General features: G+C 40.8%; 1 protein-coding gene across 2 annotated transcripts in view; it reads right to left on the bottom strand.

Annotated features, from left to right (window-relative positions):
* Positions 1 to 23,407, bottom strand: part of CBL (Cbl proto-oncogene) — a 71,917-nt gene extending 48,510 nt beyond the window's left edge. The window contains exons 1-2 of one of the 2 annotated variants that reach the window (XM_032868714.1): positions 22,902 to 23,407; positions 3,731 to 3,978 (exon numbers count right to left, since the gene is read on the bottom strand). In XM_032868714.1, coding sequence (XP_032724605.1) covers positions 3,731 to 3,978; positions 22,902 to 23,096 — 443 coding nt within the window. In that variant the 5' untranslated portion in view covers positions 23,097 to 23,407. Of the gene's footprint in view, positions 1 to 3,730; positions 3,979 to 6,035; positions 6,405 to 22,901 lie in introns of those variants that run through there. The other variant, XM_032868715.1, reaches the window with a different exon arrangement.
* Between the last annotated feature and the right edge of the window lie 3,269 nt (positions 23,408 to 26,676).

Raw genomic sequence — 26,676 nt, 5'->3', positions numbered from 1 at the left:
GGCATAATCTTCATGACATCAGATTAAGCAATGGTTCCTTAGCCATGATATCAAAAGCACAAGTAACCAAAGAAAAAAACAGTGGACCTCACCAAAATTAAAATTGCTTGTGCTTCAAATGACACTAAAAAGAAAGTGAAAAGACCACCCACAGAATGGGAATTAAATGTTGTAAATCATATATCTGATAAGGGTCTAGTATCCAGAATATGTAAAGAACGCTACAACTCAACAATAAAAAGAACCCCAACTAGGCAAAGGATTTGAACAGAAACTCCTCCAAAGAAGATACACAAATGACCAATAAACACATGAAAAAAAGCTCACATTATTACTCATTAGGGAAATGCAAATCAAAACCACAATGATAGCTACCCCATACCCAGTAGAACAGCTATAAAAACAAAAACAAAAAAAATAACTAGTGCTGGTAAGAAACTGGAACTCTCCTCCTCCATTGCTAGAGGAATGTAAAATGCTGCTGTGATAAACAGTTCCTCAAAAAGTTAAACATAGAATTACCATATGACTCAGCAATTCCTTTCCCAGGTATTACCCAAAAGAACGGAAAACATATAGCCACACAAAAGCTTACATGCAGATGTTCACAGCGGATTATTCATTATGTCAAGTGCAAACAACCCAAATGACCATAATCAAAATGTGGTATATCCATGGGATAGAGTATTATCTAGCCATTAAAAAGGGAAGTAGTACTGACCAACACTATAACATGAATGAGTTGTTAGGAAAGCCAGACAAAAAAGGCCACACATTCCAAGTCCACTTACATGAAACGTCTAGAACAGGCAAATCTTCAGAGACAGAAAATAGATTATTTGTGACTGCCAGGGGCTTGGGGGGTGGGGGGAGCAGGAGTGGGGAATGGGCAGTGACTGCTAATGAGTGTGGGGTTTCTTGAGATGATGGAAACATTCTTAAATTAGATAGTGGGGGACGGTTACAAGCCTATGTTAACATACCAAAAACCACCGCATTACATTCTGTAAAAGGGTGAATTTTATGATACATTAATATCTCAATTTAAAAAACTGATTAGGAAAAAAGTCTTTAAGGAACCAAAATACAGATCAGAAAGGTCACACAGGAAAGCCATACATTTTCCTTGGTTAAAAAAAAATCTGAGGGGCACATGGGTGCTCAGTTGGTTAAGGCACTGCCTTTAGCTCAGGTCATGATCCCAAGGTCCTGGGATCAAGTCCCGCATCGGGCCCCCAGCTCTGTGGGGAGTCTGCTTCTCCCTCTGACCTTCTCCCCTCTCATGCTCTGGCTCTCTCTCAAATAAATAAATAAAATCTTAAAAAAAAACAAACAATCTCAATTGAAATTTACTTATTCACATTTTACAGATAACTTGTACAACCCTTGCTGTATGGATTCAAAGCCCATAGTGTATTAAAAACTTCCTATTATGGGTAATAACACTTGATACAGACAAATGTACTGACAGGAAGATTTAAAAAAAAACAGCAGAAGAACCTGAAAGCAATTGTTTGAGGCCACTTATTAAGGGCAAATTGGTCCATGTGCTTAATTATGATCTGGCAGTATCACCAACACACAGCTTGATACAATAACCGATGTTTATAGTAAAATCAGGATGAGGATTAAAATTAGAGCTAACCCACTTATTACTTTCATTGTGCTGATCACCACTGTAAGTGCTGAACATTTACTCACTCATTTTTTTTTTAAAGATTTTATTTATTTATTTGACAGAGAGAGATCACAAGTAGGTAGATAGGCAGGCAGAGAGAAAGAGGAGAAAGCAGGCTCCCTGCCAAGCGGAGAGCCCGATGGGGGACTCGATCCCAGGACCCTGAGATCCTGACCTGAGCTGAAGTCAGAGGCTCAACCCACTTAGCCATCCAGGCGCCCCCATTTACTCACTCATTTAACAACTCCCAACAACCCTACAAATAAAGTACTACTGTTATCTCATTTTACAGATGAATAAACAGGGATCGCATAGCTAAATGGCAAAATTAAGATTCAAATGCAAGCTTCAGAGTCCATCCTCTTAACCAACACAGCATACTGCCTCTCAGGAATGAACAATCCAGCAGGGAAAAGAAAAAAAAATTAGTTAATGTTCAGTATGCTCTAAAACTGGGAAATCTACTATTTTAATCTCCCTATAAAAGTGCTCTTCAAAAAAGAACAGTGACAGTTCTGTGGCAGCCTCTTACCCACAGGACAATGTCCAGAGACAAAAGAACACTTATGCCCTGACTCCCACCTATACTCACAGCTCACTTGTCTGCCCCAATTCTAGCCAACCCAGACCACTCACGTTCCTTCAACATATGGAGCCTGTGCATGTTCATGCCCCCATGTTAAAGGCCTTTTTTTCACTTCTCTGATTAGAAAATTTCTACTTGCCTTCTACAACCCAGCTCACATCACACTTCCTCTTTGCCACATCCCCTGATGCCACCAGGCAAACCTGTGTTCACGCAGCCTTTTGTACATCTCTCTATTAAAGCATCTGCCTCAGTACATCATAATTAAAAACTCCCCTTTTCACCTCCTACAATTAGAACCTAGTTCACTGTAGATGAAAAATTAAATTTCAAATTAAATAAAGCAAAACTCAGCCATACAAAATCACCAGTTAGCTAGGGTCCACATAGTCAGGTTTTATCTTAACAAGTCATAAAATTTAAATATTTTAAAGGAATAAAGTTCATTTTCATATAAATTAGAAGCTATAAAGGTTCCTAGAGATCGAATTCAGTCACCAGAAATCTTTTTAATGAGAAAAGACTGATACTCTGGACCAAACCTGAGTAATCTGTTGTAGTAAACTTAATATAAATAATGACGGGCGTAAAATTTTAACTAAGGGATGAGGGTTCCCAGAATCTAAGCCAGAGTCAAAGGAGTGGTAGGTAAGCTACAAGGATACCATTTAGTAAGTTAGTGCTTGAGTAATGCATGCTTACTTAATGCCCTCAGAAATTACTATTCTTCCTAACTGGTGTCACTCCTTGAGTGTTAATTTACTACCTACAAACCTCTAGTGGAATTTACATTTTATTACCTGTCCTAGATGAGTTAGTATTTCCCACTGGACCAAACCAAATACAACTATACCTACAATCAACCTGTTTCTCTCCCAGTATGTAATTTATAACAACGAAACTAATAACATATGGCATACCCAATACAGTAATAAATATAAAAGAATATGAAGGAGTCTGTCAAATATTTACTGAACTACATTTTTTGTCAATATCTATTCTATTGGAAAAGTTACCTATAAAAGAAACGTCATTTCACTTTGATTAAAAAAAAAAAGTTACCTAACTATTGACTTTATTTTTTTACTTGTTATCCCACATATATGACTTCCCTAATAAGTTATAGCTCTGGCAAAATCTGCCTTCTTATTGTTGACTCCCAACCTCAGCTGAACCCCAACCTTCTTTCAAACTCTCACCTATCCCCACACTTCCATGATCTGTGGGGTCTCCAATGGACCTAGTACCTCCAACTCATCTTCATGACTAAAAGTCACTGACTTTTCAGAGGTGGGGGGATTCAGTGTCCTCCAAGGTAACGTTTTATATAAAACCCACCTTTAAATCAAATGTCAACTTTGCATTCTCACTGACCTAAAATGTAAAACCAAGTCAACTACTTCTAAGTGTTACCCATTTAGGCAGTCACAGACCTGAAGAAGTATTTGTGTGGAATGTGCCATTACCTAGGCTGAGAATTCTCCTCATACATTCTTTCTTTCCCCTCCTTGAAGAGGCTTATGGTCTGCTTAGTTTTCTTCATCAAATTCTCCATGAACACCCTAAAATACTCATTTTCTCCAAGGGTCTCCATCTTCCCCTCATATCTTGACAAGACAGTGCGGAGGTGCTGGTAGGTGTCTGGCAGCAGGTCTAAGATATAAGGTGGGCTATTCTTTAGCGCCAGCTTTGGGTTCTGACACAATCGCACCACCTGCAACAAATGGAAAAGAAGGGCTATTACTCGGAGGATCTTAAGGAAAATTTCCTTTTTCAAGTTGAAAAAAAAAAAAGTTATAAAATATGTGCTCTGTTGCAGAAATACTAAAAAATGCACAAGACCATAAGAAATGATCCATAACACCCCTGCAATTATTTTGCATTTTTAGTGGCCCCCCTAGAAGTGTGGGTTCTTAAAACCATATGGGAGACTAATGGTCCAGAAATTACATAGCAGACAAGGGGGGCCTGGCTGGCTCAGTCAGTAGCGTGTGTGACTCTTGATCTTGGGATTGTGAGTTTAAGCCCCATGCTGAGTGTAGAGATGACTTAAAAATAAATCTTAAAAAAAAAAATAGAGAAGAAAATAGGGGCACCTGGGTAGCTCAATCGGTTAACCCTCTGCCTTTGGCTCAGGTCATGATCCCAGGGTCCTGGGAGGGAGCCCTGCATCAGGCTCTCTGCTCAGCAGGGAGTCTGCTCACCCCCACCCCCATCTCACCCCCTCCTGCCTCTCTACTTGTGACCTCTCTGTCAAATAAATAAATAAAATCTTTAAAAAAAAAAAAAAAGAAAAGAAAAGAAATTACATAGCAGACAAAACATTGCAGCGGGAGGAAGACATCACACTAATACCTAAAAAGTGCTAGATGAACTAGAACAAGTTCATTTCAAATGCATGGCTCACTGCACAGCACAAAAAAGAAAATTCCTAAGGACAGAAATAAAGAACATGGCTGCCCTGGGAAGTAATAGAGAGGCTAGAATCATAACAGCCACTAGCGTCTGGGAGCAGAGGAGCCTTGAACCCCAAGGAGCTCAACTGAGATACCATTTCTTGCCATATAAATGACCTCCAGTCCCCATGCTGGGTATGGAGAATGCTTAGAACGAAAGAAAAGAAAGAAGGAAAGAAAAAAAAAAAAAAAAAAAACAACCTCCAGAACATTTAGCTTAATAATTCTTTTTCCCATCTTTTACATTCAACTTCTGAGTTCTTATGTTTTATGCGGGTTTCTTTTAAGGAATACGTAGCAATATTTTTAAAACCCAATATAACAATCTTTGTTTTTAAACTAGTGAGTTTAGTACATTTTATATTTGTTAATAATGACTAATAAATTTATATTTATTCCTACTATCTCATTTTGTATTTTCCACTTACATGGATATTTCTGTGTCTGGGAAAGACAAATTAGTGGAAGGGAAAAGTCTAAAAACAGACCCATACATATACAGGCCCTTCACTTATCACAAAGGAGTGGTCTTTTCCAAATATAGTAGTGGAACAATCGGGTATCTATACAGAACAAAAAAATAAAATCAAACTAAACCCTCACCTTACACTATACCAAAAACCAAAACAAAACCATACACATACACACAAAAAAACAAACCCCCAAAAAAGTAGACCTTGGGTTACAGATCTTAATGTGAAAGGCAGATCTATAAAGCTTTAGAATATAAGAAAATTATTTAAACTACAGAGAAAACTTCCTTAAACAGGACTATAAAAAGCATTAAACACATACACAAAAACGTTAATTGAAATCTACTACTTTATAAGAACTTCTGTTTATCAAGATGCCCTACAAAGAATAAAAACCCCTGAGAGGGGTGCCTGGGTGGCTCAGTGGGTTAAAGCCTCTCCCTTCGACTAGGGTCATGGTCCCAGGGTCCTGGGATTGAGCCCCGTGTTGGGCTCTCTTCTCAACGGGGAGCCTGCTTCCTCCTCTCTCTCTGCCTGCTTCTCTGCCTACCTGTGATCTCTGTCTGTTAAATAAATAATAAATAAAATCTTAAAAAAAAGAAAAAAAAAAACCCTGTAGAGAATCAAAGAATATATAAACACATATATATCCAAATGTATATATTCAGAATACAGGCATAGTTCAGAGACTGCACAGGTTTGATTCCAGACAACCACAATAAAGCACTTAATAAAGTGAATCAAATGAGTATTTTGGTTTCCCAGTGTATATTAAAGTTATGTTTATACTATACTGTAGTCTATCAAATATACAATACTAGGTCCTAAAAAAATGTACATACCTTAATTAAGAAATACTTTATTGTTACAAAATGCTAAGCATCCTCTAAGCTTTCAGTGAGTTGTAACTTTTTTGCAATTGAGGGTCCTGCCTCAATGTGGATGCCTGCTGACTCATCGGGGTGCTGGTTGCTGGTTGATTTAAAGTGAGAGATGTGCGATTCTTTCACTTGAACACTCAGAGACCAATGTAGGGTTATTAATTGTCCTAATTTCAGTATCATTGTGTCTCAGGAAATAGGCCACACGAGAAGTAGAAAGAGGGGGAAAAGCTGGCCAGGTCAGTAGAATAGTCAGAACACAGAACATTTATCAATTAAGCTTGCAATTTCAGGGGCTTCTGGCTGGCTCAGTGAGTACAGCATACATCTTTTTTTTTTTTTTTTTTTTAAGCATACAACTCTTGATCTTGGGGTCTTGAGATGAAGGCCCACACTGGGTATAGAGCTCCCTTAAAAAAAAAAAAAAAAGTTCAACATTTCTCATGAGTGTGGTTTGTGGTGCCCTAAAACTATTAGAATAGTAATATCAAAGATTACTGATCACAGAAACAAACATAAATGAGAAAGTTTGAAATACTGGGAGAATTTACCATATGACACAAAGTGAGCAAAGTGAGCAAATGCTGTTGGAAAAATGGAGTAGAGAGACTTCCTTGAATTTGTGAAGAGGCTTGCTTCAATTTGTTAAAAATGCAGTATGTGCAGAGCACAATAAACTGAGGAATGCCTGTAACTGCTTGGGTGCCATTTACTTTCTTCTCTCCTTCTGGAACTTCAGTGACTTAATCCATTAGACCTTTTCATCATGTTCCATATGTCTTTTACACTCTTTTCTGTCTTCTCCATCCTCTGCTTCTAGTGGTTTAGTCTGGATTTTTTTTCCCCTAATTTAGCTTTCACTTCACTAATTTTCTCTTCAGCTGTATCTATGCTGTTAAACCCATTCACAGAATTCGTAATAATCAGCTGCATTTTTCGGTTTCAGAATTTATTTCAAATGTCAAAATTATCAATTTTGTCTTTAGTTCCTCTAACACATTAATCATACATTTTTTTTAAGCCCATGATTGATAATTCAAATATTTCTGCCTATCCTGTAGGTATGTTTCTACTGTCAGTTTTTCCTCTTGGTTTCTAGTTGCATTTCATCTTTTCATATGCCTGGTTATTTTTTATTGAACATTGGACATTATAAATAAAAAATTATAGACACAATCTGAGGCTATGGATGATGGAGAAAGGGTTCACTTTTCCTTCTGGCAAGCAGACAGGCTAGGAATATTAGGTTCCCAGATCATCTTAATCTAATCCAGAACTGAAAAGTCTGAAAAACTGGGCTTCACTCCTTAGTAAAGACTAGTCTACTTGTTTTACCCTTACTCCCACAATTAAGGTCCTGAGGAACCCAACCCAAAACCAGAGTTTCCCAGGGCCCTCTACCTCTACCCTGGGAGGCTCTGATTCCAATTTTTTGTCTTCCCTGACATCAGCCTTTTGAACACTCTACTCAGCCTCTCAACTGTCACTTCCAAAGTCAGCCATGATCTCATGGACAAGGCAGCCTCTAACATCAAGCTAACTTCTCAGAGTCTTCCTTATCTTCTGGAACTTGGCCTCATAATTCCTTACTGCTTTTATAGCTCTTCAATGCTTTCTAGCTTTTCTAGTTGTCAGCAATATTTTTGGTTTGGTTTAAAACAATCTGACGTTGTCTAACATTGGCAGAAGCAAAATCTGACATCTTGCTTTTTATTTCACATTTAAAAACATCTATTTCCTTGTGTCAACAAAAGCTCATTATAAGCCTGAGATGTCTAAATGATTCCACTCTATAGATAGACCACAGTATAGCTTAACCATCCCCCTCACCCCACCCTGTTTTAACATTTATGTTGTTTTTAAGCCTTTACTATTACAAGGACCACTGTGATGAACATCTCTGAGCATGTTATTTTTTTATACATCAGATTATTTCATTCAAATAGATTCCCCCAGAAGTGGAAACATTAGGTTCAGCTAGGATAACCGCAAACCTTCCATTTAATAACTAATCATCAATGACTCTTCTTAAGATGAGTCAGATGGTATTAAATTTTTAAAGCTAGGAATCTTATTCTCTGTACAGCATTTCCTGAACTCTTGAAAAAAGAGGCCCATATAATCCTACTAAACATAAGCTGAATCAACAAAATTATCTGATGTATGAATATTTTAGGAGTGTTTTAGGAAGCTGCTCATCCTATTAAAGATTTCAAGCCAAAAGGGAAAAACACAGCCAAGAAAAAAAGACTACCTCAAAAGACAACTATATTCTAAGTGCAAGAGTAAAAAGAACTCATATTAACAAAACAAATAGTCTTCAATTTACAGTGTTACATTCCAAAACCTCATTTTAAGCCAGTTGTTTATAATTCAGAATATATTTTTACAGAATATATGTTTATAATAAAAATAATTAAAAGGAAATCTTCCTTAGGTTAGTTAATGGAAGAAAGTAGGTAGACTGACTATAAGACTTACGATCTCAAGACCCAGCAAAGGCTATAAGAGGTACATAATTGAAGGTTTTTATCTTCACAGAAAATTGGAAATGATAAGGAGAAAGAACCAGAAGAGAAAAAGATAAGCAAAAAGCTAAGGTTTCTGGGAAGACAACAGGAAATGAGATATATATATATATAGCTATATATGGCTAGGAACATTACACATCATTAGAAAGAAAGGACACCTCCATCCTCTGAAACAGAAGGGATGAGGGCAGATTGAGAGACAAATTCAGACATATGGAGGCAGTTAACATGAAGGTAGCAATGTTCCTGATGGTTTTGATTTTTCTCAACGTACCCATTCAACAAATGTATGTCAAGCACTGGGATACACAGAAGTAAAAAGACAACATGCCTGAATCTGGGAGCCATTAGGCAATAAGCTACAAAAAAGAAATTAAAAAAAAAAATATATATATATAGGGGGTTCTAAAACCTGAAACCATTAAACTCCCAGAAGAAAACACAGGTGGTAAGCTCCTTGACAATGGTCTTGGTGATGATTTTTTGGATCTCACTTCAAAAGCAAGGGCAAAAGAGCAAAATTAAAGGAAACAACAAGTTTCTGCCCAGTAAAGGAAATTATCAACAAAATGAAAAGGCCACCTACCAAATGGGAGAAGATACTGCCAAATCATGCATTTGATAAGGTTTTAACATCCAAACATTAAAGAACTCACACAACTCAATAACCAAGAGACAAACAACCTGATTTTCATGTGAGCAAAGGATGTCCATAGACATATTTCCAAAGACATCCAGATAGCCAACAGACACATGAAAAGATGCTCAACATCACTCATCATCAGGAAACTGCAAATCAAAACCACAATGAGATACCACCTTATACCTGTCAGAACAGCTAGTATCAGAAAGACAAGAAGGAAGTGTTGGCAAGGATGCAGAGAAGAGGGAACCCTCACGCATTCTTGGTGGGAATGTAAACTGATACAACCGTACAGGAACCAGTATGGAGGTTCCTGAAAAAAAATTAAAAACAGAACTACCATACGATCCAGTAATTGATCCAGTAATTCCATTTGTGGATATCTACCTGAAGGGAAAAAAAACTAATTTGAAAAGACATGCACCCCTGTGTTCACTGCAGCACTATTTACAATAGCCAACATACAGAAACGATCTAAGTGTCCATGGTCTGATGAATGGATAAAGAAGATGTGGTATGTGTGTACAACAGAATACTACTCGGCCATAAAAAAGAATGAAATCTCACCATCTGTGATAACACAGATGGACCCTGAAGGTATTCTAGTGTGAAATAAGCCAGACAGAGAAAGACAAATACCATATGATTTCACTTATATGTAGAATCTAATAAGTAAGACAAACATGCAAACAAAACTCACAAGAGAACAGATTTGTGGTTGCCAGAGGGGAGAGGGGGCTCGGAGGTCAGCAAAATGGGTGAAGGTAGTCAAAAAGTATAAACTTCGACCAAGGGAATGTAATGCTTGGTGACTATAGTCAATAATACAATATGTATTAGATAACTAAGCATTGTTAATAGAGTAAATCTTAAAAGTTCTCATTGAAAGAAAAAATTTGGGAGGACAGCTTTGTAACTTAGTATGGTGAGAGATGGTAACTGTACTTGTGGTGCAATGTATACAAACAATCATTCATCATGTTATACAGCTGAAACTAACATCATGTTACATGTCAATTATACTTCAATAAAAAGAAAAGTGTCAGGCTCTATGCAGAGCATTTAAATAGAGTAAGAACATGCTGAACAATTCCTTTATTTTTTTTTAAGATTTTATTTATTTGATAGAGCACAAACAAGAGGAACAGCAGAGGGAGAAGCAGGCTCCCCTGCTGAGCAGGAAGCCTGATTTGGGGCTCCATCCCAGGACTCTGGGATCATGACCTGAGCCAAAGGTGGATGCTTAATCGACTGAGCCACCCAGGCGCCCCTGAACGACTCCTTTAGAACACTGAACAGGGAAAGATTCTCTGATGTGTTTTTGGATTAAGAGTTGAAATTACACAAAGTAGTTAGCCATGCAGTATCAGCAGAAGAGGAGCCCAGAGCGGGAAACTAATCCAAAAGTCTGAACATGGGAACAGGTCTGGATTTGTTTGAGGAATAAAAAGATCAGTAAGACTAAGAAGGAGACAGCAAAGTGGAGAGAGGAGAGAAAGATGTGAAATAGGTAATTAACAAGGAGGCATTAGGATGAAGCCTGTAATATAAGCTTTCAAGTTTTTGATTAAAATTAGAAAGGACCGGGGTGCCTGGGTGACTCAGTGGGTTAAGCCTCTGCCTTCGGCTCAGGTCATGATCTCAGGGTCCTGGGATCGAGCCCCGCATCGGGCTCTGCTCAGTGGAGAGCCTGCTTCCCTTCCTCTCTCTCTGCCTGCCTCTCTGTCTACTTGTGATCTGTGTCTGTCAAATAATTAAATAAAATCTTAAAAAAAAAAAAAATGAGAAAGGACCAAATGTTTTCATATTCTGCTAAGATTGCTTCAACCAACTATATTGAAATGTCCTGTTTCGGTCATTTACCTTCACTAATTTTCTTAACCTCTGAGCCTCAGCTCCTCTATCAGCAAAAACAGAGAAAATACTTACCTCACAATAAACACTTATGAAAGGCCTGCACAGTTTCCAATAAACTGGTACTCAATACGTGTTCTGCTCCCATTTCCATTCACCTTGACCAGGATTATCTTCACGGTAGGCAGGAATTATGGACTTTAGGTAGATCATCACCTTTTGACGACTCCCAGAAACCGATACCATAATTCCTACCATCCTGGCTCATGCCACTGCTACCTTCCCAGTCCTGCATAGTCTCTAACTGATGACCAAAGAATAGAGAAAAGGCAGCAGGCCACTCAAGAATATGGTGACCCACGATCTGCAAAAGCTACAGTATCCTCCCACCCCACCTTCCAAGGTCCAAATCCAGCAGAGCTCCCAATATGAATTCATATTTATAACTGGGGCTACACACACCAACCCACCTGTTCTCCCTATTTATTTATTTTTAAAGATTTTATTTATCTGACAGAGAGAGAGAGAGAGCGAGCGAGCACAAGCCGGCGGAGCAGGAGAGGGAGATGCAGGCTCCCCATGGAGCAGGGAGCCCGGTGCAGGACTCCATCCCACAACCCTGGGATCATGGTTGAGCAGGGAGCCCAGTGCAGGACTCCATGCTACATGCCTGGGATCATGACCTGAGCCGACTCAGACATTTACCTAACTGAGCCACCCAGGCACCCCCTGTTCTCCCTATTTAAAGATAAATGCATTAACCTCAGCGAGTTTAGGTTAAAATGTAGTTATTCGCCTAATACCTCTGAAAAAACATATACTTTCTTTCCACAAAACTAAAATTGCTTAATCTTACATACAACACCCAACCTATAACATGCAATCAATAAATGTTAATAATTCACCAAAAAACATAACATTCCTCATAATATAACATTTAAAATATCACAAGTTAAAAAATGTCTCCAAAAACACTTGATTCGCTTGCATTTTCAAGCTAGTACCGTGTACCTTTCACAAATATTATTCATCCCTCCCTCAAACATGACCTTATGAAGATCATGTGCAGATTAAATGTCTGCTCTTAAGATCTTTTTGAGATGAATCATCACATGACCAGGGAAATCAGTATTCCACTAACAACTCTTGAGTTTTTAACACTAACACAGACCATAAAGAAAATATTTAAGTAAACTTACTCTTTTGATACTAAAATCTCCTAGAAAGGAAAAGAAATGCCCTCAACACGTACAACCTCTAGGAAAAAGTTAAAAAAAGGCTCTGTGACTAATTTAACAGTTAACAAACATCAAAAGTGAAAACCTGCCTTTAATTATTATTATATTACTTTAATTTCCAGTCATAGCTAGCTAGCTAAAGCATAAATGGACACTGAGCTCCAAAAACATTCATCAAAAAATTTCTAAAAAGCTAAAATATTTTCCTGTTCAGTGTGTCCTCCATTTGGCCAACTTTATTTGGCCTTCCAAGTCTTGCAATGGCAAAAATGGCTTCCTTTTGTTTACTTCTGCCTGTACGTTTATAGCATCACTCAAAACAATGCCAAAAAGAAACGTGCTCTGGGAAAGCAACAGCATCCTTGTACGGCTGCCACACAGTTCATTCATAACAGCTTTCTCATTGGCCTCACTCCTCCCTTTGCTTCTGCCAAGCCTCAATGGTCAATAGAAAAAATTTGGAAAGTGCTATGATTACAATATAAACAAATAAAATTATGCTTGGAAACAGCTAAATTTATAAAAAGAGAAAAGATACCAAGAACAGTGCCTAAGCCTAATTCTATTCTGAACACAGACTCTTCTGTACCACTAAGGAACCTAAATTTCCAATTAGACAGAAAACTCTAACCATATAGGACTATGAATGACTAAGTATTTTTAGCTCTGTAAACCTCAACTTATCCGTGGAACGGTTTTTCATTTCAAACATTTCATACGTTAAAACGATTAAAATAAATACGTTAAAATGATTAAAATAAGCTTTATGCTTTGAAATGAGTATTCAGTTGGTTGAGTTGATCTTAAAACACATAAAATCTGGTTACAGTTTTATTAAAAGACTCCATATTGCTCAAGGGAGCAGGAGGTATGGCAGGAAGGATACCAGGTCTGGAGACCTGGGTTCTAGCCTGATGACCAACATTATTTGGCTATGCTGACCTTAACCAAGTTTATTGACCTCTCTGGGTCTCAATTTCTGCCTCTATAAATGAAAGAGATCAATTAATTTCTAAAGCCTCTTTAGACTTTAATTTTTTAACATCTTCTTAAAGCTTCAGGTTTAGAAACTCACCAACACAGAAACCTGAAAACGGTTAACAGTATTACAACTATATACCGTGAAGTTTTTAAATGTTTTTTAAAGAGAAATCAGAAACCTGTACTTTTTTTTTTAAGAAACCTATCATCACTAGATAATGGCCCAAAGAAAAAAGCCTTTTACTTCTAATTACTATTCTCCATTATTGATTTCTCAAAACTCCATTCAGGGACTTGAACTATAATTACTACCTAACACTTCTCAAACACCACCCAACACTATTTATTAAAGACACTATGCCACTTATAACTAATTACCAATCTCATTACTTTCATTTATCACATTAGCTGCAGGAAAAAAATCCAACACAATGTAGGATATTAAATAACCTACACGTACTGATAGTTTAACCATGTAGTTTTTATAAACAGATTCTGTTTTTTAAAGGAAAATATAATTCTCCACCCAGACTTATCAGTGCAACTTCAAACCGAATACTCAGCGTGAACTAGAGATTAAATGATTTTAGCATCACTTTGGGATGTCAGACCCTCATTAAGATACAACTGTGGCTTACTTAGGATAGTACAGAGGCACTGATGTGCTCTCAAGTTCCTTCCCTTCCCAATCCCCTGTCTTGTCTCATCAGGAATGAAGTAAAGGTTGGCCTAAATGATTTCCACAGACACTTCCCAGAGCCCTTTGTATACCTTCAGTTAGATCACCAGATTCTGAGTACACTGGGTCATCTGTAACTCCCGAGCACCTGGCATACAGCTTGTGTCCAATAAAAGTGTATGGACAGATGCCAAGGTAATTTTTTTTTAAGATTTTATTTATTTATTTGACAGAGAGAGAGAGATCACAAGTAGGCAGAGAGACAGACAGAGAGAGATGAGGAGAAGCAGGCTTCCCGCTGAGCAGAGAGCCCAGCCAACGTAATTTTTAAAAATTTTTTATTTTTTATTAACATATAATGTATTATTAGCCCCAGGGGTACAGGTCTATGAATCACCAGGTTTACACACTTCACAGCACTCACCATAGCACATACCCTCCCCAATGTCCATAACCCAACCCCCCTCTCCCTACCCCCGATCTTCTTCTAAGGTACCAAGGAATCGTATTTAAATCAACAAACTAGACAAGGATCATGAGTGGAAGCAAATTTTTTAGAGGGCAACGTGCTAATACATATATATTTTAAAACTTGAATGTATGAGTCTTCTGATCCAGCACATTTCATTTCTAGGAGTTTATTCTAAAGAAATATTTAGAAACTGCATAATGGATAGTCACCACAGCACTGTTCCTAATATTAAAAATCAGAAATAACCTAAAAGATTATCAATATGAATTTATTAGATAAACATATAATTATAAAATCTTATACAATCCTTAAAAAAAAAAGAATTTAGGGAGACCTATATGTGGTATTAACATGGTAAATCTCCACAATATAGCAAATTTTGAAAAAACAAAACAGGGCGCCTGGATGGTTCAGTGGGTTAAAGCCTCTGCTTTCAGCTCAGGTCATGATCCTAGGGTCCTGGGATCCAGCCCCACACTGGGCTCTCTGATCCGCGGAGAGCCTGCTTCCTCCACTCTCTCTCTGCCTGCCTCTCTGCCTACTTGTGATCTCTGTCTGTCAAATAAATATATAAAATCTTAAAAAAAAAAAAATAAGAAAGAAAGAAAGAAAGATAGATAGATAAAGAAAAACATTCTAGAACCATTTTTATTTAAAAGCCCACTTTTCCTTAAAAAATGTATATTCTGGGGGTGCCTGGGTGGCTCAGCGGTTTAAGCCTCTGCCTTCACTTCAGGTCATGATCTCAGGGTCCTGGGATCCAGCCCCACATCAGGCTCTCTCCTCAGCACAGAGACTGCTTCCCCCTCTCTCTCTGCCTGCCTCTCTGCCTACTTGTGATCTGTCAAATAAATAAATAAAAACTTAAAAAAATGTATATTCTAAGTACAATTTACTTTTGAAATTTAAGAACATAATAATTAAAATCTTCAACATAAATGAGATATACTACTGCTATTTCTCAAGAAAGGAAAAAAAGTCTGTTAGGCTCACCTAAAATAAAAGCAACTGTGGAATGGAAGCTTGCTACTTCAAGCGTGGTCCCTGGGGCCAGCTGCATGGACATCACCCAGGAGCTGGTCAGGAATACAGAATCATGGGCCCCACCCCAGGTTTACTCAGCCTCTACCTTTTTAACAAGATCCCCAGATGGTCTGGGGCACCTGGGTGGCACAGTCGGTCAAGCATCCAACTCTTCGTTTCGGCTCAGGTCATGATCTAAGGGTCATGAAACCAAGCCCTGCATTAGGCTCCCACTCAATGTAATCTGCTTGAGCTTCTCTCTCTCTCCTCTGCCTCCGCCCCTCCCCACCCTCTAAAAAATAAACAAATCTTAACATCCCCCCCACCGCAATGGTCTGAATTCATAGTAAAGTCTGAGAAGCACTGGCTTATAAGAAATCACCTAACAGAGTCTGAACACCAGTTCAAGATCCAGACGAAAAGCAAAAGTATTAGCTGGGTGACTTAGGTTACTTAATCTCTCTGAATCTCAATTCCATTCTCCTCACACTATTTTGAGATTCCTGATGTATCAGCAGATGTGAACTGTAAACTGCTCTACAAGGGACAATTAGAACTCAGTTATCAGTCTTAGTGAGTAAATGCTAAAAAGTCAGTAACTTGCTCAAGTTGATCTATCTTTCATGGGCAATGCTGTCCATCCAACCTTCTCAGAGCCTAGCTTAGGGAAAGGGACTAAGGACTGGAGAGATGGAACCCAAACTGTAGACAGTATGTACCTCACATGGAGGCAGGAGAGTAATAGGGGACTTTTACATTTTGTTCTGTATATGTTATGATTCATATGTCATTTTTCACAAAGAGTGCTACAACAGATACTGCTATTCAAAGTAGGAAGAGGTAGGAATTAGGATCCCATCCCATTCACTAAAGTATCAATACACTGGCCTCATTTTAAGACTTCCTCATGCCTGATCCCAGAGCCAGAGCAAAGGCAGTATTCAGAGGTGGGTCTGAGAAGGTGCCCAGGCAGTAGAGTCTGCAAAGCAAGAGTCACTGTCCATCTAAAAGCTGCAGAGAGGAGACCCAGAGTCATCGTGGATTTTTTCTAAAGGAATCACAGGAGCATCTATGACTGTGGCACCAAATCTTCCCAGGGCTTGAAATCCCCAGTGGATGTATTCCACCAATGCCATCGTTAGCACCCCTTTCCCTTCCTCCCTTTGGAAGCTGCTGCAGGAAGGAACATTGTGCGGACAGAGCTGAGGCTGGCTTCCAGTGCTCCTGGTTGACTACTCCCACCTATTTCCTTCCAGCACAAAATGTGCTAATCATGAAAACATTTCACAATGACTTGCTTGTTATAATCCCTCTACTTCCAACAAACCTAATGTAGATCAGAATTAACAACTTCATTAAAAAATAGGATTGAAGTTTAAACTCAGTTTTCAAGTTAATACTTCATTTATTATTCTTTTAATGATCTAGGTTAATCATTAGGGAAATGGTTTTTTTTTTTTTTTTCCCCCAAAGTATAAACGTTACTAAGGGGGCACCTGGGTGGCTCAGTCGATAGGCGTCCGCCTTCGCCTCGGGTCATGATCCCAGACCCTGGGATCAAGCCCCACCTCGGGCTCCCTGCTCTGCGGGAGGCCTGCTTCTCCCTCTCCCACTCCCCCTGCTTGTGTTTCCTCTCTCACTGGCTCTCTGTCAAAAAATAAATAAATAAAATATTTTGAAAGAAGTAACCAAGTTGTTATGTTTGAGTAGAACATGAACTCTGTTGGCAGTGAAGAGTAAGGGACCAATCTGCCATCAGGTTTAATGTATATATACCAACAACAAACCTACTACATACTAAAAACAGGTTTTACTATATAGCAAGAGTTACCAAACACATCAACCAAAGTTACAAAATGAACAGATTCTCTTCTTCCCTGGCCCAACCTCACTTTTATTCTATATACCTACCAAGTTATCACAAATCACGTGAAATGCTCAAGCAAGCTCATGTTTCACAAGGAATTACAAAGAATTTTACATCCTTTGGGGGAGGTCTTAACAGCACAATCATGTTTTACAATGACTATGTATTACCTTTATAACCGAGAAAGGTAAAAGTACTTTGAGTAAATGGTACCTTAAGTCAGCACTCAAAAGAGATTCCCTACCTGATTCTCCCTAATTCATCACACAGAGAGTGAGGAGGGAAAATGTTCTGAGCTCATTTTATTTTGTTAACTGTTTGCTCACACTTCATTCACCAACTACCCCATGTCAGGCCCAGGAACTGAAATTAAGACAAAGCCTTGGTCCTGAAGAGCTCTACTGGACGGTAAAATAGATGGAAAAAGAGAAGTCATAAATGATACCAGAGATAACATGCACTAGTATAATGGGAAAATAAAGTGCACAGGCCTCTGAGACCACCATGCAAAGGAACCGGTACACATAATTTGGAGAGACACAAACCCTTAACCTGAAAGTAGAAGACAAATGATATTTCACCGAATGATATTAAATGCTATCCTAGTATCACTCAAGAGAACATCTACTTCACTTGAGCGTGTGAATGGCGGAACGTAAGTGTGCGTGAAGATGGTTTTATACCTACACAGGTCACTTTCTGAATAAATGGCTTTTTGTTACTGAGGCTCTGCTGTATACCTAAGAAGGTACTGTATGGAGGGAATAACGAAGCCTCAGGAGATAGGTGATCCTGGATTCCAAGTCAGCCTCCAAACTCACTAAATTAAATTACCTAACTTCTCTGAGCCTAACTGCCTCCTTCTGTAAGACACACATGATACCAGCAAAGGGCTACTGCAAAAAAAGAAGTTTAATGTAATTAAAATGTATTCCCACCCCCACATCTTTCCTTTTCAGTTCTTTGGAACATACAAAACAATTTAATATATGTGCTGCCGAAGCGAGCACAATACAAAACAAATGAAATATTTACAAAGCACTAACTATTGAGTAAGCCTCATCACTGGACACTGCAGGAGGTTAGCAGACTATTAGTTGCTGTCCTCATGGAGTTTACAATCTTGTATGTACGCTATGTTTAAACTTAAGAGATCTCATATCGCTTTGTACACATTTACATGGTCCCTTATCACTATAATGTAATCTCCTGGAAGGTAATTTACACCTAGCACTATGCTTGGGACTTAGCATGCAAAGGAAAGAAGCTGAGAAGGGAAGGAGGAAATAGTCCAATGAAATATACTGAATCATAAATTCTATTTAGTGCACCTTACTTCTAAAATATAGAAAGGTACGGGGCACCTGGGTGGCTCAGTGGGTTAAACCGCTGCCTTCGGCTCAGGTCATGATCTCAGGGTCCTGGGATCGAGTCCCGCATCGGGCTCTCTGCTCAGGAGGGAGCCTGCTTCTCTCTCTCTCTCTCTCTCTCTCTCTCTCTGCCTGCCTCTCTGTCTACTTGTGATCTCTCTCTGTCAAATAAATAAATAAAATCTTAAAAAATAATAATAAAATAAAATATAGAAAGGTACTTTTGGGGGAGGGGGCGGGTAGGACAAAGAGAAGATAGGTAGTATAAGGAAGAATCACCTTTTGAAAAGACTTTTTTAGGGACGCCTGGGTGGCTCAGTTGGTTGGACGACTGCCTTCGGCTCGGGTCATGATCCCGGAGTCCTGGGATCGAGTCCCACATTGGGCTCCCCGCTCCACGGGGAGTCTGCTTCTCTCTCTGACCTTCTCCTTGCTCATGCTCTCTCTCACTGTCTCTCTCTCAAATAAAATAAAATCTTAAAAAAAAAAAAAAAAAGAAAATACTTCTTTAGGGGCGCCTGGGTGGCTCAGTGTGCTAAAGCCTCTGCTTTCAGCTCGGGTCATGATCCCAGGGTCCTGGGATGGAGCCCCGCATCGGGCTCTCTGCTCAGCAGGGAGCCTGCTTCCCTTCCTCTCTCTACCTGCCTCTCTGTCTACTTGTGATCTCTGTCTGTCAAATAAATAAATAAAATCTTAAAAAAAAAAAAATACTTTTTTAAACTCATGACTTAAAAGGAAGCTTTTTCCCCTTATAAATCATAAGGGAATTATAATTTTTAAAATATTTATTTATTTCAGAGAGCTGGGGAGGGGTGGGGGAAGGGAGAGAGCGAGAATCCTCAGGCTGACTGCCAACTGAGCCGGACATAGGGCTCAATCTCACGACCCAGAGATCATGACCTGAGCGGAAACCAAGAGTCAGATGCCTAACCAACTGAGCCACCCAGGTGTCCCATAAATTCTTTTGTAAATTATATCCCATTGGCTCAGTGGGTTAAAGCCTCTGCCTTCGGCTCAGGTCATGATCCCAGGGTCCTGGGATCGAGCCCCACATCGGGCTCTCTGCTTAGCAGGGAGCCTGCTTCCTCCTCTCTGCCTGCCTGCTTCTCTGCCTACTTGTGACCTCTGTCAAATAAATAAATAAAATCTTTAAAAAAAAAAAAATCAACACCTTCATGTTCTAGTGATATAAGCTAATTCAAAATAAAAACACAGTACAGACATAGTACAGCCAGCATGATGCTCTACTCCAGAGATGGGCAACCTACAATCTCCAGCCTTCTTTTAAACCTGCAAACTAAGAACGGCTTTTACATTTTTAAGAGTTATAAAACAACAGCAAAGAAAACAAGACTAAGTGTGTCCAGCAAAGCCTAAAATATTTACTGTCTGTCCCTCGACAAAAAGTTTGCCAACTCCTGCTCTACTTCCTAACAGAATTTTGAATCTCTCACCAAACTAAATACTTCAATACTTCCGAGCTGACATTTAAGGCAATTTATAGGATTTCTCTCTCCACTCCCCTGCCCACTTGGCTCTTACTAGCCACTTTCTTCACACACAAGCATTTACACAAATATTAATTACCATATACTAGGCTAGCACCAAAAAACCCCAGAGGCTGACCATGTCTTTTGTTAAATAACAAGTGTTCTAGGATAAGCATTTTCCCAACAATGAGTTTAAGTTCCACAATGGATTAGTAAAATCGGGCCTATGTTGACCAGAACCCATAACTTATGCCAACTTCTCCATCTGCACATATTCAATATTGGGGGAGGGGAGGACACCAACAGTTCCCAGTGCAAAGTCAATAAATTGATTATTAATAGGCTGGAGTAACATTCACCTAGCTTCAATAACAAGGACAAAACAGGAAATAGAAGGTGACAAGAACCAAATTCAGTAACTGTGTGGGACACTTGTGGATTTGAGAGTTAAGTTCTTTACCACTTACATCATACCACACGAAGACAAGGAGGGTTACTGACACATTTAAGACTCTAACAATAAAAAAGTGAAAAAAAAAGACCATTTCTGAAAGCATAGAAGAGACAGTTCAATCTAATACGAAAGTACCCAAAATCTGGAGAGCAGTATGAACCTATCAGACGAATACATCAGAAAGAACTTTTATTTCAGCATGATTAGTAATATGTGATATGGGACACAGAAGAGTACTAAAAATTACCTTCCAGGACAAGCAACACAAGAATAAAACATTCCTCTCCCAACACTAGAAAGGAAAAGCTAGGTGCCCACTTTCCCTAAAACTATCAAAACCTGAGAAGCACTCAAAATGAGTATTCTTCCTCATTAAACACTCTGCAGAAAAAAATAAAAAATCCATACACATACTTTAAAAAACAAAAGAATAAAACTTAAAGAAGGATCTTATTGAACTACTTTAAAGAGATTCAAAAGTCTGAGAAAAAGTTTGTCATTTTTAAGGAAAGGTCTCTAGTCAACAGTTTCGATATACCGCATACACACATCGTAAACGAGAAACTAAAAATACAAATTTTTTTTCTATTCCGGGAGAACCTTAGTCCTTACCTATAAATCTCTAAAATGTAACCCTACAAACTTCAGATACTGAATACACTGGGTAATTTTTTTAAAAGTGTCAATGAATTCAAAGTGTCCTTTCCATGCCTAACTTTCTGTAATGGTTTTATTATGACTTCTAATAATGAAATTAGCACTACACCACCAATATAATGAACATACAAATACTGGGATCATTCATTACAGTACCAAATTATTTAACATTAGAAACACTAGACACCCAAAGTGGCTCAGGAACCACTTGTATGCACTTCAGGAGTGTTAATTCACGCACCGGACTTATTAAGCATTTATACAGAACGTTTATATTTGCCAAGTGTTTCATAATCATTTTTATTAGCTGTTTTACTCCAAAAGAATCCATGAAGAACTTACAGAAGAGGAACCTAGACCTAGAGGAACCAAAGAAAACCAAGTTTATTCTGGAGGAAATAACAGAATTCTCTTACAAGATGCCAGATACTCTTAATTACTTTTCATTGGCAATATGAAATTTTTCAAGAAATAAGCTATGAATTAATGAATGTGAAAAATATTAAGGAAACACTGCACTGAATTCTCTGGAAATGCTTAAACACTCTGAAGTACTCTGGAACACTACAGTTCTTTACCACGGACACAATGAAGAAGTAAAATTCTCTCAAACGGCAAACTTAATGGCCAAATATAAAAGGCTATTTTTTACACTTGCTTTAAAAAAGGTAATCAAAGCTCACGGAACAAGCTTAAAGCCAGGAGTCCGGTCCACCACGAAAAAACTAGAACCCAGCTAAAAGCAGCGTGAGGAGGAAGTTCTGGAAGCAGCCAGAATCTGGAAGGAGCCTGAAGCTGCTGTTCAGCCCGCTCAGTGAATACATCTTTCCGAAGATAATGGTTCTAACCAGAACTTGTGGTTTAATCTCAGCACCAGCAATGGATCCCATCCAATGTTTTGGAGGCTGAAAACTTGCCCCAGTGCTAGACGTGGAGGAAAGTTCCTTCCTTGGCCCATTTAAACATCCCAAATTTCTTTTACCTTGGTGTTACATCTTAACGAGAAAAAACTGTGCGCGCGCCGCGAGCGCAGTTTGCCTGCGGAGTTGTCCTGACCCCAGGTCTCTCCGTCAGAGCCCATCAACGCTAATTCCCGAGTCCGAGCTCGACTCCTCATCCAGCTAGCAGCCCCAGCCGGTACATCGCACACTCTTTTCTTTGCCCTCCCTCTCCTTCCTACCTCCTGGGGCCAATTTCGTGACCCACATCCCTAGACCCCGCAGAGCCCCAACATAACCCCCCCCCCATTATACTTCCGCCCCGGAGGCTTCCCAGTTAACCTTCACCCCAGCCCCCACCCCATCTTTGTCTCGTTACCCCAAACACAGCACCTCAACGTTCCCCACTCCCAACCGCAGCCCTTCCCCCACCGCCGACCCCCACCCTCCCCAGTCTCTTCCCCACCCCCACGTCCCCCACCCCTCGGCTGGGTCACCCCAGCTCCTCGCCTCCCCAGCCCCGCATGACCCGTCCCCTCCCCCCAGCTTCCTCTGTCCCTTCCTTCCCCTCCCTCGGCCCCTCCGCCCACGCCCACCCCTGCTCCAGCGGGTCCCGGGCAGGCCTTTCACCTTGTCCATGAGCTTCCAGCACTTCTCCACCATCTTCTTGTCCACGGTGCCCGGCGGGTGGGGGCTGAGGTGGTGGTGGTGGTGGTGGTGCGGCTGGAAGGCGTCCTTCATGAGCCCGATCAGGCCGCCCGAGCCCGAGCCCCCGGAGCCGCCGCCGCCCCCGGCCCCGGAGCTCTTTTTCACGTTGCCGGCCATGGCCCGGGGAGGGTTGGGGGCCCAGCCGCGTCCGCCGGCTCCGCTCCGCTGCGAGCGAGGGAAAGAAGGAGGGCGTGAAGGAGGGGCCTCTCCCGGCCGCCACCGCCGCCGCCGCCACCGCCGGCTGTCCGGGTGGAGGGAGGGGCGGCCGCGGGGAGGGGAGTGGGCGGCGACGGGAGCGCGGGTCCGCGCGGGCGCGCCCCTTCCAAGAGCGCGAGCCCGGGGGCGGGAGGAGAGCGCGGAGCTCGGCGAAGCCGGCTGCCTGGTCCCGACTGGGTAGCGACCGCTCCTGCGCCACCCCCTCCCGAGTCACAGCTCCCGGAAAGCCGCGGCCAAGTTTCCGCGCCGCCTACCCCTCCCCTGTCCCCGGGGGCGGGCCCAGGCGGAACCTTTGCGCCTGCGCCCTCTGCTGGAGAAGCCGGGAAAGGAAGGGGGCGGGGTCTGACAGGAGTCTGCGCACTAGACAGAAGCCGAGCCCTCCATGTTCCTTGTGGGCTGTAAGGTTGGCGCTTTGAGTGGTTTATTGGGACATTTAAATGAAGACAGGTAGCAGTGGAAGGAACCTAGACGTCAAGTCTTTACCCCCTACCTGACGGATGAGGAAATTGAGCTTAAAGTCATTTGCTTCTTCACACTGTTGGAGAAAAACAGAAGTTCTTTCCCCACCCCTTGGTGTTTTGAACTCATTAAGTCGGCACCAAGGACAAGAATGTGACAAGAATGTGACTGTTGCCGATATTCAAGCCTGATTACACCCCAGAAAGGCTTGAGACACTCAGGCCGCAAGCTCTTCTTCCAGGCCTTTTGACTTTCTGAAAACAAAACACCTCCCCCTCTTTTGGCTTCTGAACACTAGTTCCTTTTTCTGGGAATTGAGTATGTACTTAAGATTCCCCAGCTCAGCGCACTGGGCTCCACACATTGCGCGGCAGGTCAGCGCGGCCGGCAATGGCCTTGACCACAGATGCTGTAAGACGGGTGTGAGCTCTGACCAGAGGAGTACTCGCTCCTCTTGTGGAACCGAAACGCAGTTCCCAGTCATTTCCACTTCTCTAATCTAAAAGTTCTGTTGGAAAAACTTTGAAAAAAAAAAAAAAAGGGAACTTTCTTCCTAAAGAAGGAAGTGCCCTGCCCTAATTTGCTAATTCTGAGCCTCCTCTTTGGGAACTTGCAGGCTCTAGTGTGTCTGTAAGTACTCAGTTCCGTCTTAGATCCCCCACCTGGGTCTTCCACAAAGCCGTTGACTGATAAGGGAATTAACTTTACCGTGTGCTCCTGTCACAGTTGGGGAGAATCTCTCCGAACTCAAGCACCCATCAGCCAGACATCCTTGTTTTGCAATTCAATGGCCTTTACCTAAGATTGATTAAGGAGTCAACATTATTTCCTATCAGTAGAATTTCCTTTAATCAGTTCCTACCTAGAGAAAGAAGAAATCTCCCAAGGGAAACTCTAGACAAGCCTCTCAGATAATTGTCAAAACTTCCCATCTACCACCCTGGTTGCAGGCCCTTCCTTTCTCTCCCCTGATCTGTTTATTGAAACGTTTTCCTCACTGGTTTCCCTGTCATCTCCAAACCATTCTGCCACCAGACCAGTCTTCCTGACGTATAGTTCTGATGGCATCAGAAAAAAAAACTTCAAACATTCCTGATTGTCTCCTGAATGAAGTTAACAGTCATGATCTAACTCCAAACTACCTCGCAGTTTTATACTATTCCAACATGTATATCCTATGCTGGGTGAGTCACCAAGTCACAAAATACCACAATTCTTTCTTTTTTCATCACCATGGCTGAGAGTATCCCCTCTGCCTAAAGTGTGCTACTGAAGGGGCACCTGGGTGCCTGGGTGCCTCGGTGGGTTGGACCTCTGCCTTCTGCTTGGCTCATGATCCCAGTGTCCTGGGATCTTTCCTTGGCAGGGAGCCTACTCCCCTTTCCCTCTGCCTGCCTCTCAGCCTACTTGTGATCTCTCTCTCTGTCAAATAAATAAATAAACCCTTTAAAAAAAATAAGTGTGCTACTGAAGTCCTATCCATTCTTCAGAACCCAGCTCAAATATTTTCTTTTTCTCACCAGACATTCCAGCTAGAAATATCCTTTCCTCTTCTAAATTTCCATAACCCTGTATTCTCACAGATGCCTCATATTAATTTATGCTCTGCTGTCTGGTAGACTTTAGTTTTCCACAGTACCTAACACAGTATAAGTACACAGGGTATTTTCGCCCTCCCCATCAAATGCTAGATTTAATGGAATACAGGCAAGAAATTAACCCCTGGATCTATATGGGTTCCTCTGGGTCATCTACACATCTCTGGCTTCCTTTAAGGCTTCCAATTTTTATTATTTCAGTACCACCTGGATAGAATGTAATGATATAATTTATACTTTATTTCTGCTTGCAGGAGCCATATTTCTGGGGGACCTGGGAGCCTGTGACTCTCAATTTCATCTCAGGTCATGAGGTCAAGCCCTACATCAGGCTTATACTGGGTGCGGAGACTGCTTAAGACTCTCTCTCTCTCTCTCTCTGCTCCTCCCCCCTCCCCAAAGAAGAAGGAAAAACAAAAGCCATAGTTTAGAGGTGTTTTTTTTTTAAATTTTTTTAAGATTTATTTATTAGAGAGACAGAGAGCACGTGCAGGACATATGCAAATGGGGGAGAGGGGTAGAGAATCTCAACAGATTGGGCGCTGTGCAGAGCCTGAGGGGTGGGGTGGGGGTGGGGGCCTCTATCTCATGACCCTGAGATCAGGACCTAAAGCAAAATCAAGAGTCAGGTGCTTAACTGACTATGCCACTCAGGCACCCTACAAAAGAGAAAAAGCCATATTTCCTTGAATATACAAATGACCTATATCTCACATCTGAATAAACCAGAGAGAGTGATGGTTCTCTCCTCTGTGTCTCTTTGAACTCCCAGATGGGATCCTATTCAAAGGAAGACAGAGTTCTGTGGAGATGATCTTACCTATTTTCACTTCTAAGCTGAAGTTAATGAAAAAAGAAGGAAAGAATGACCTTTTTTTTTTCTCCCCCCACAATTTTACTTGGCATGTTTTCAACATATACTGAAGATGGGATTGGATTGTTGATCACAGTGTCATTTGCATTCTTGGCTTATTCGAGAGCCGGCTAGGTTTGTATCATCACATCATGTGACATGGGGCACTTTCTTACTCCATTTCACCTTCACCCAAACCACATCCTCATTCTGCACCCGAAAGTCAGTTGACTGAACATATTTGAAAAGTAAATGCTCTTCGGAGGCATGATATGTTGTTTGTTTTCTGTAAACCCTGTCCTCAAAATGCTGGCCCCTGCATGGGCGTAATGCGGAGATTACTCATTCCCTGGAAAATGACCCCAAACAGGCTTCTAGATGAGGAGAAGGACTGGGGCAGGAATCTCTACTGCATTTCTGTGCAAGGGGGAAGGGTTCAGGGAAGGCGGGGCAGAGAATAAATGAAAAACACACTTTAAGATGAAAAGAAAAGTATTCTCCAGATTTGGGAATTGTGCATAGAGTTATCTGACCCTGGGGTACAGGAACTGTAAGCCCCAGGAAAGGCAAG

Source organism: Lontra canadensis, unplaced genomic scaffold (assembly GCF_010015895.1).
Source record: "Lontra canadensis isolate GAN:19392208 unplaced genomic scaffold, GSC_riverotter_1.0 scaffold36, whole genome shotgun sequence".
In the NCBI taxonomy this organism is placed as follows: Eukaryota; Metazoa; Chordata; class Mammalia; order Carnivora; family Mustelidae; genus Lontra; species Lontra canadensis.
The sequence above is the reverse complement of the archived record's forward strand: the minus strand, read 5'-3'. Positions and strand labels throughout refer to the sequence as shown.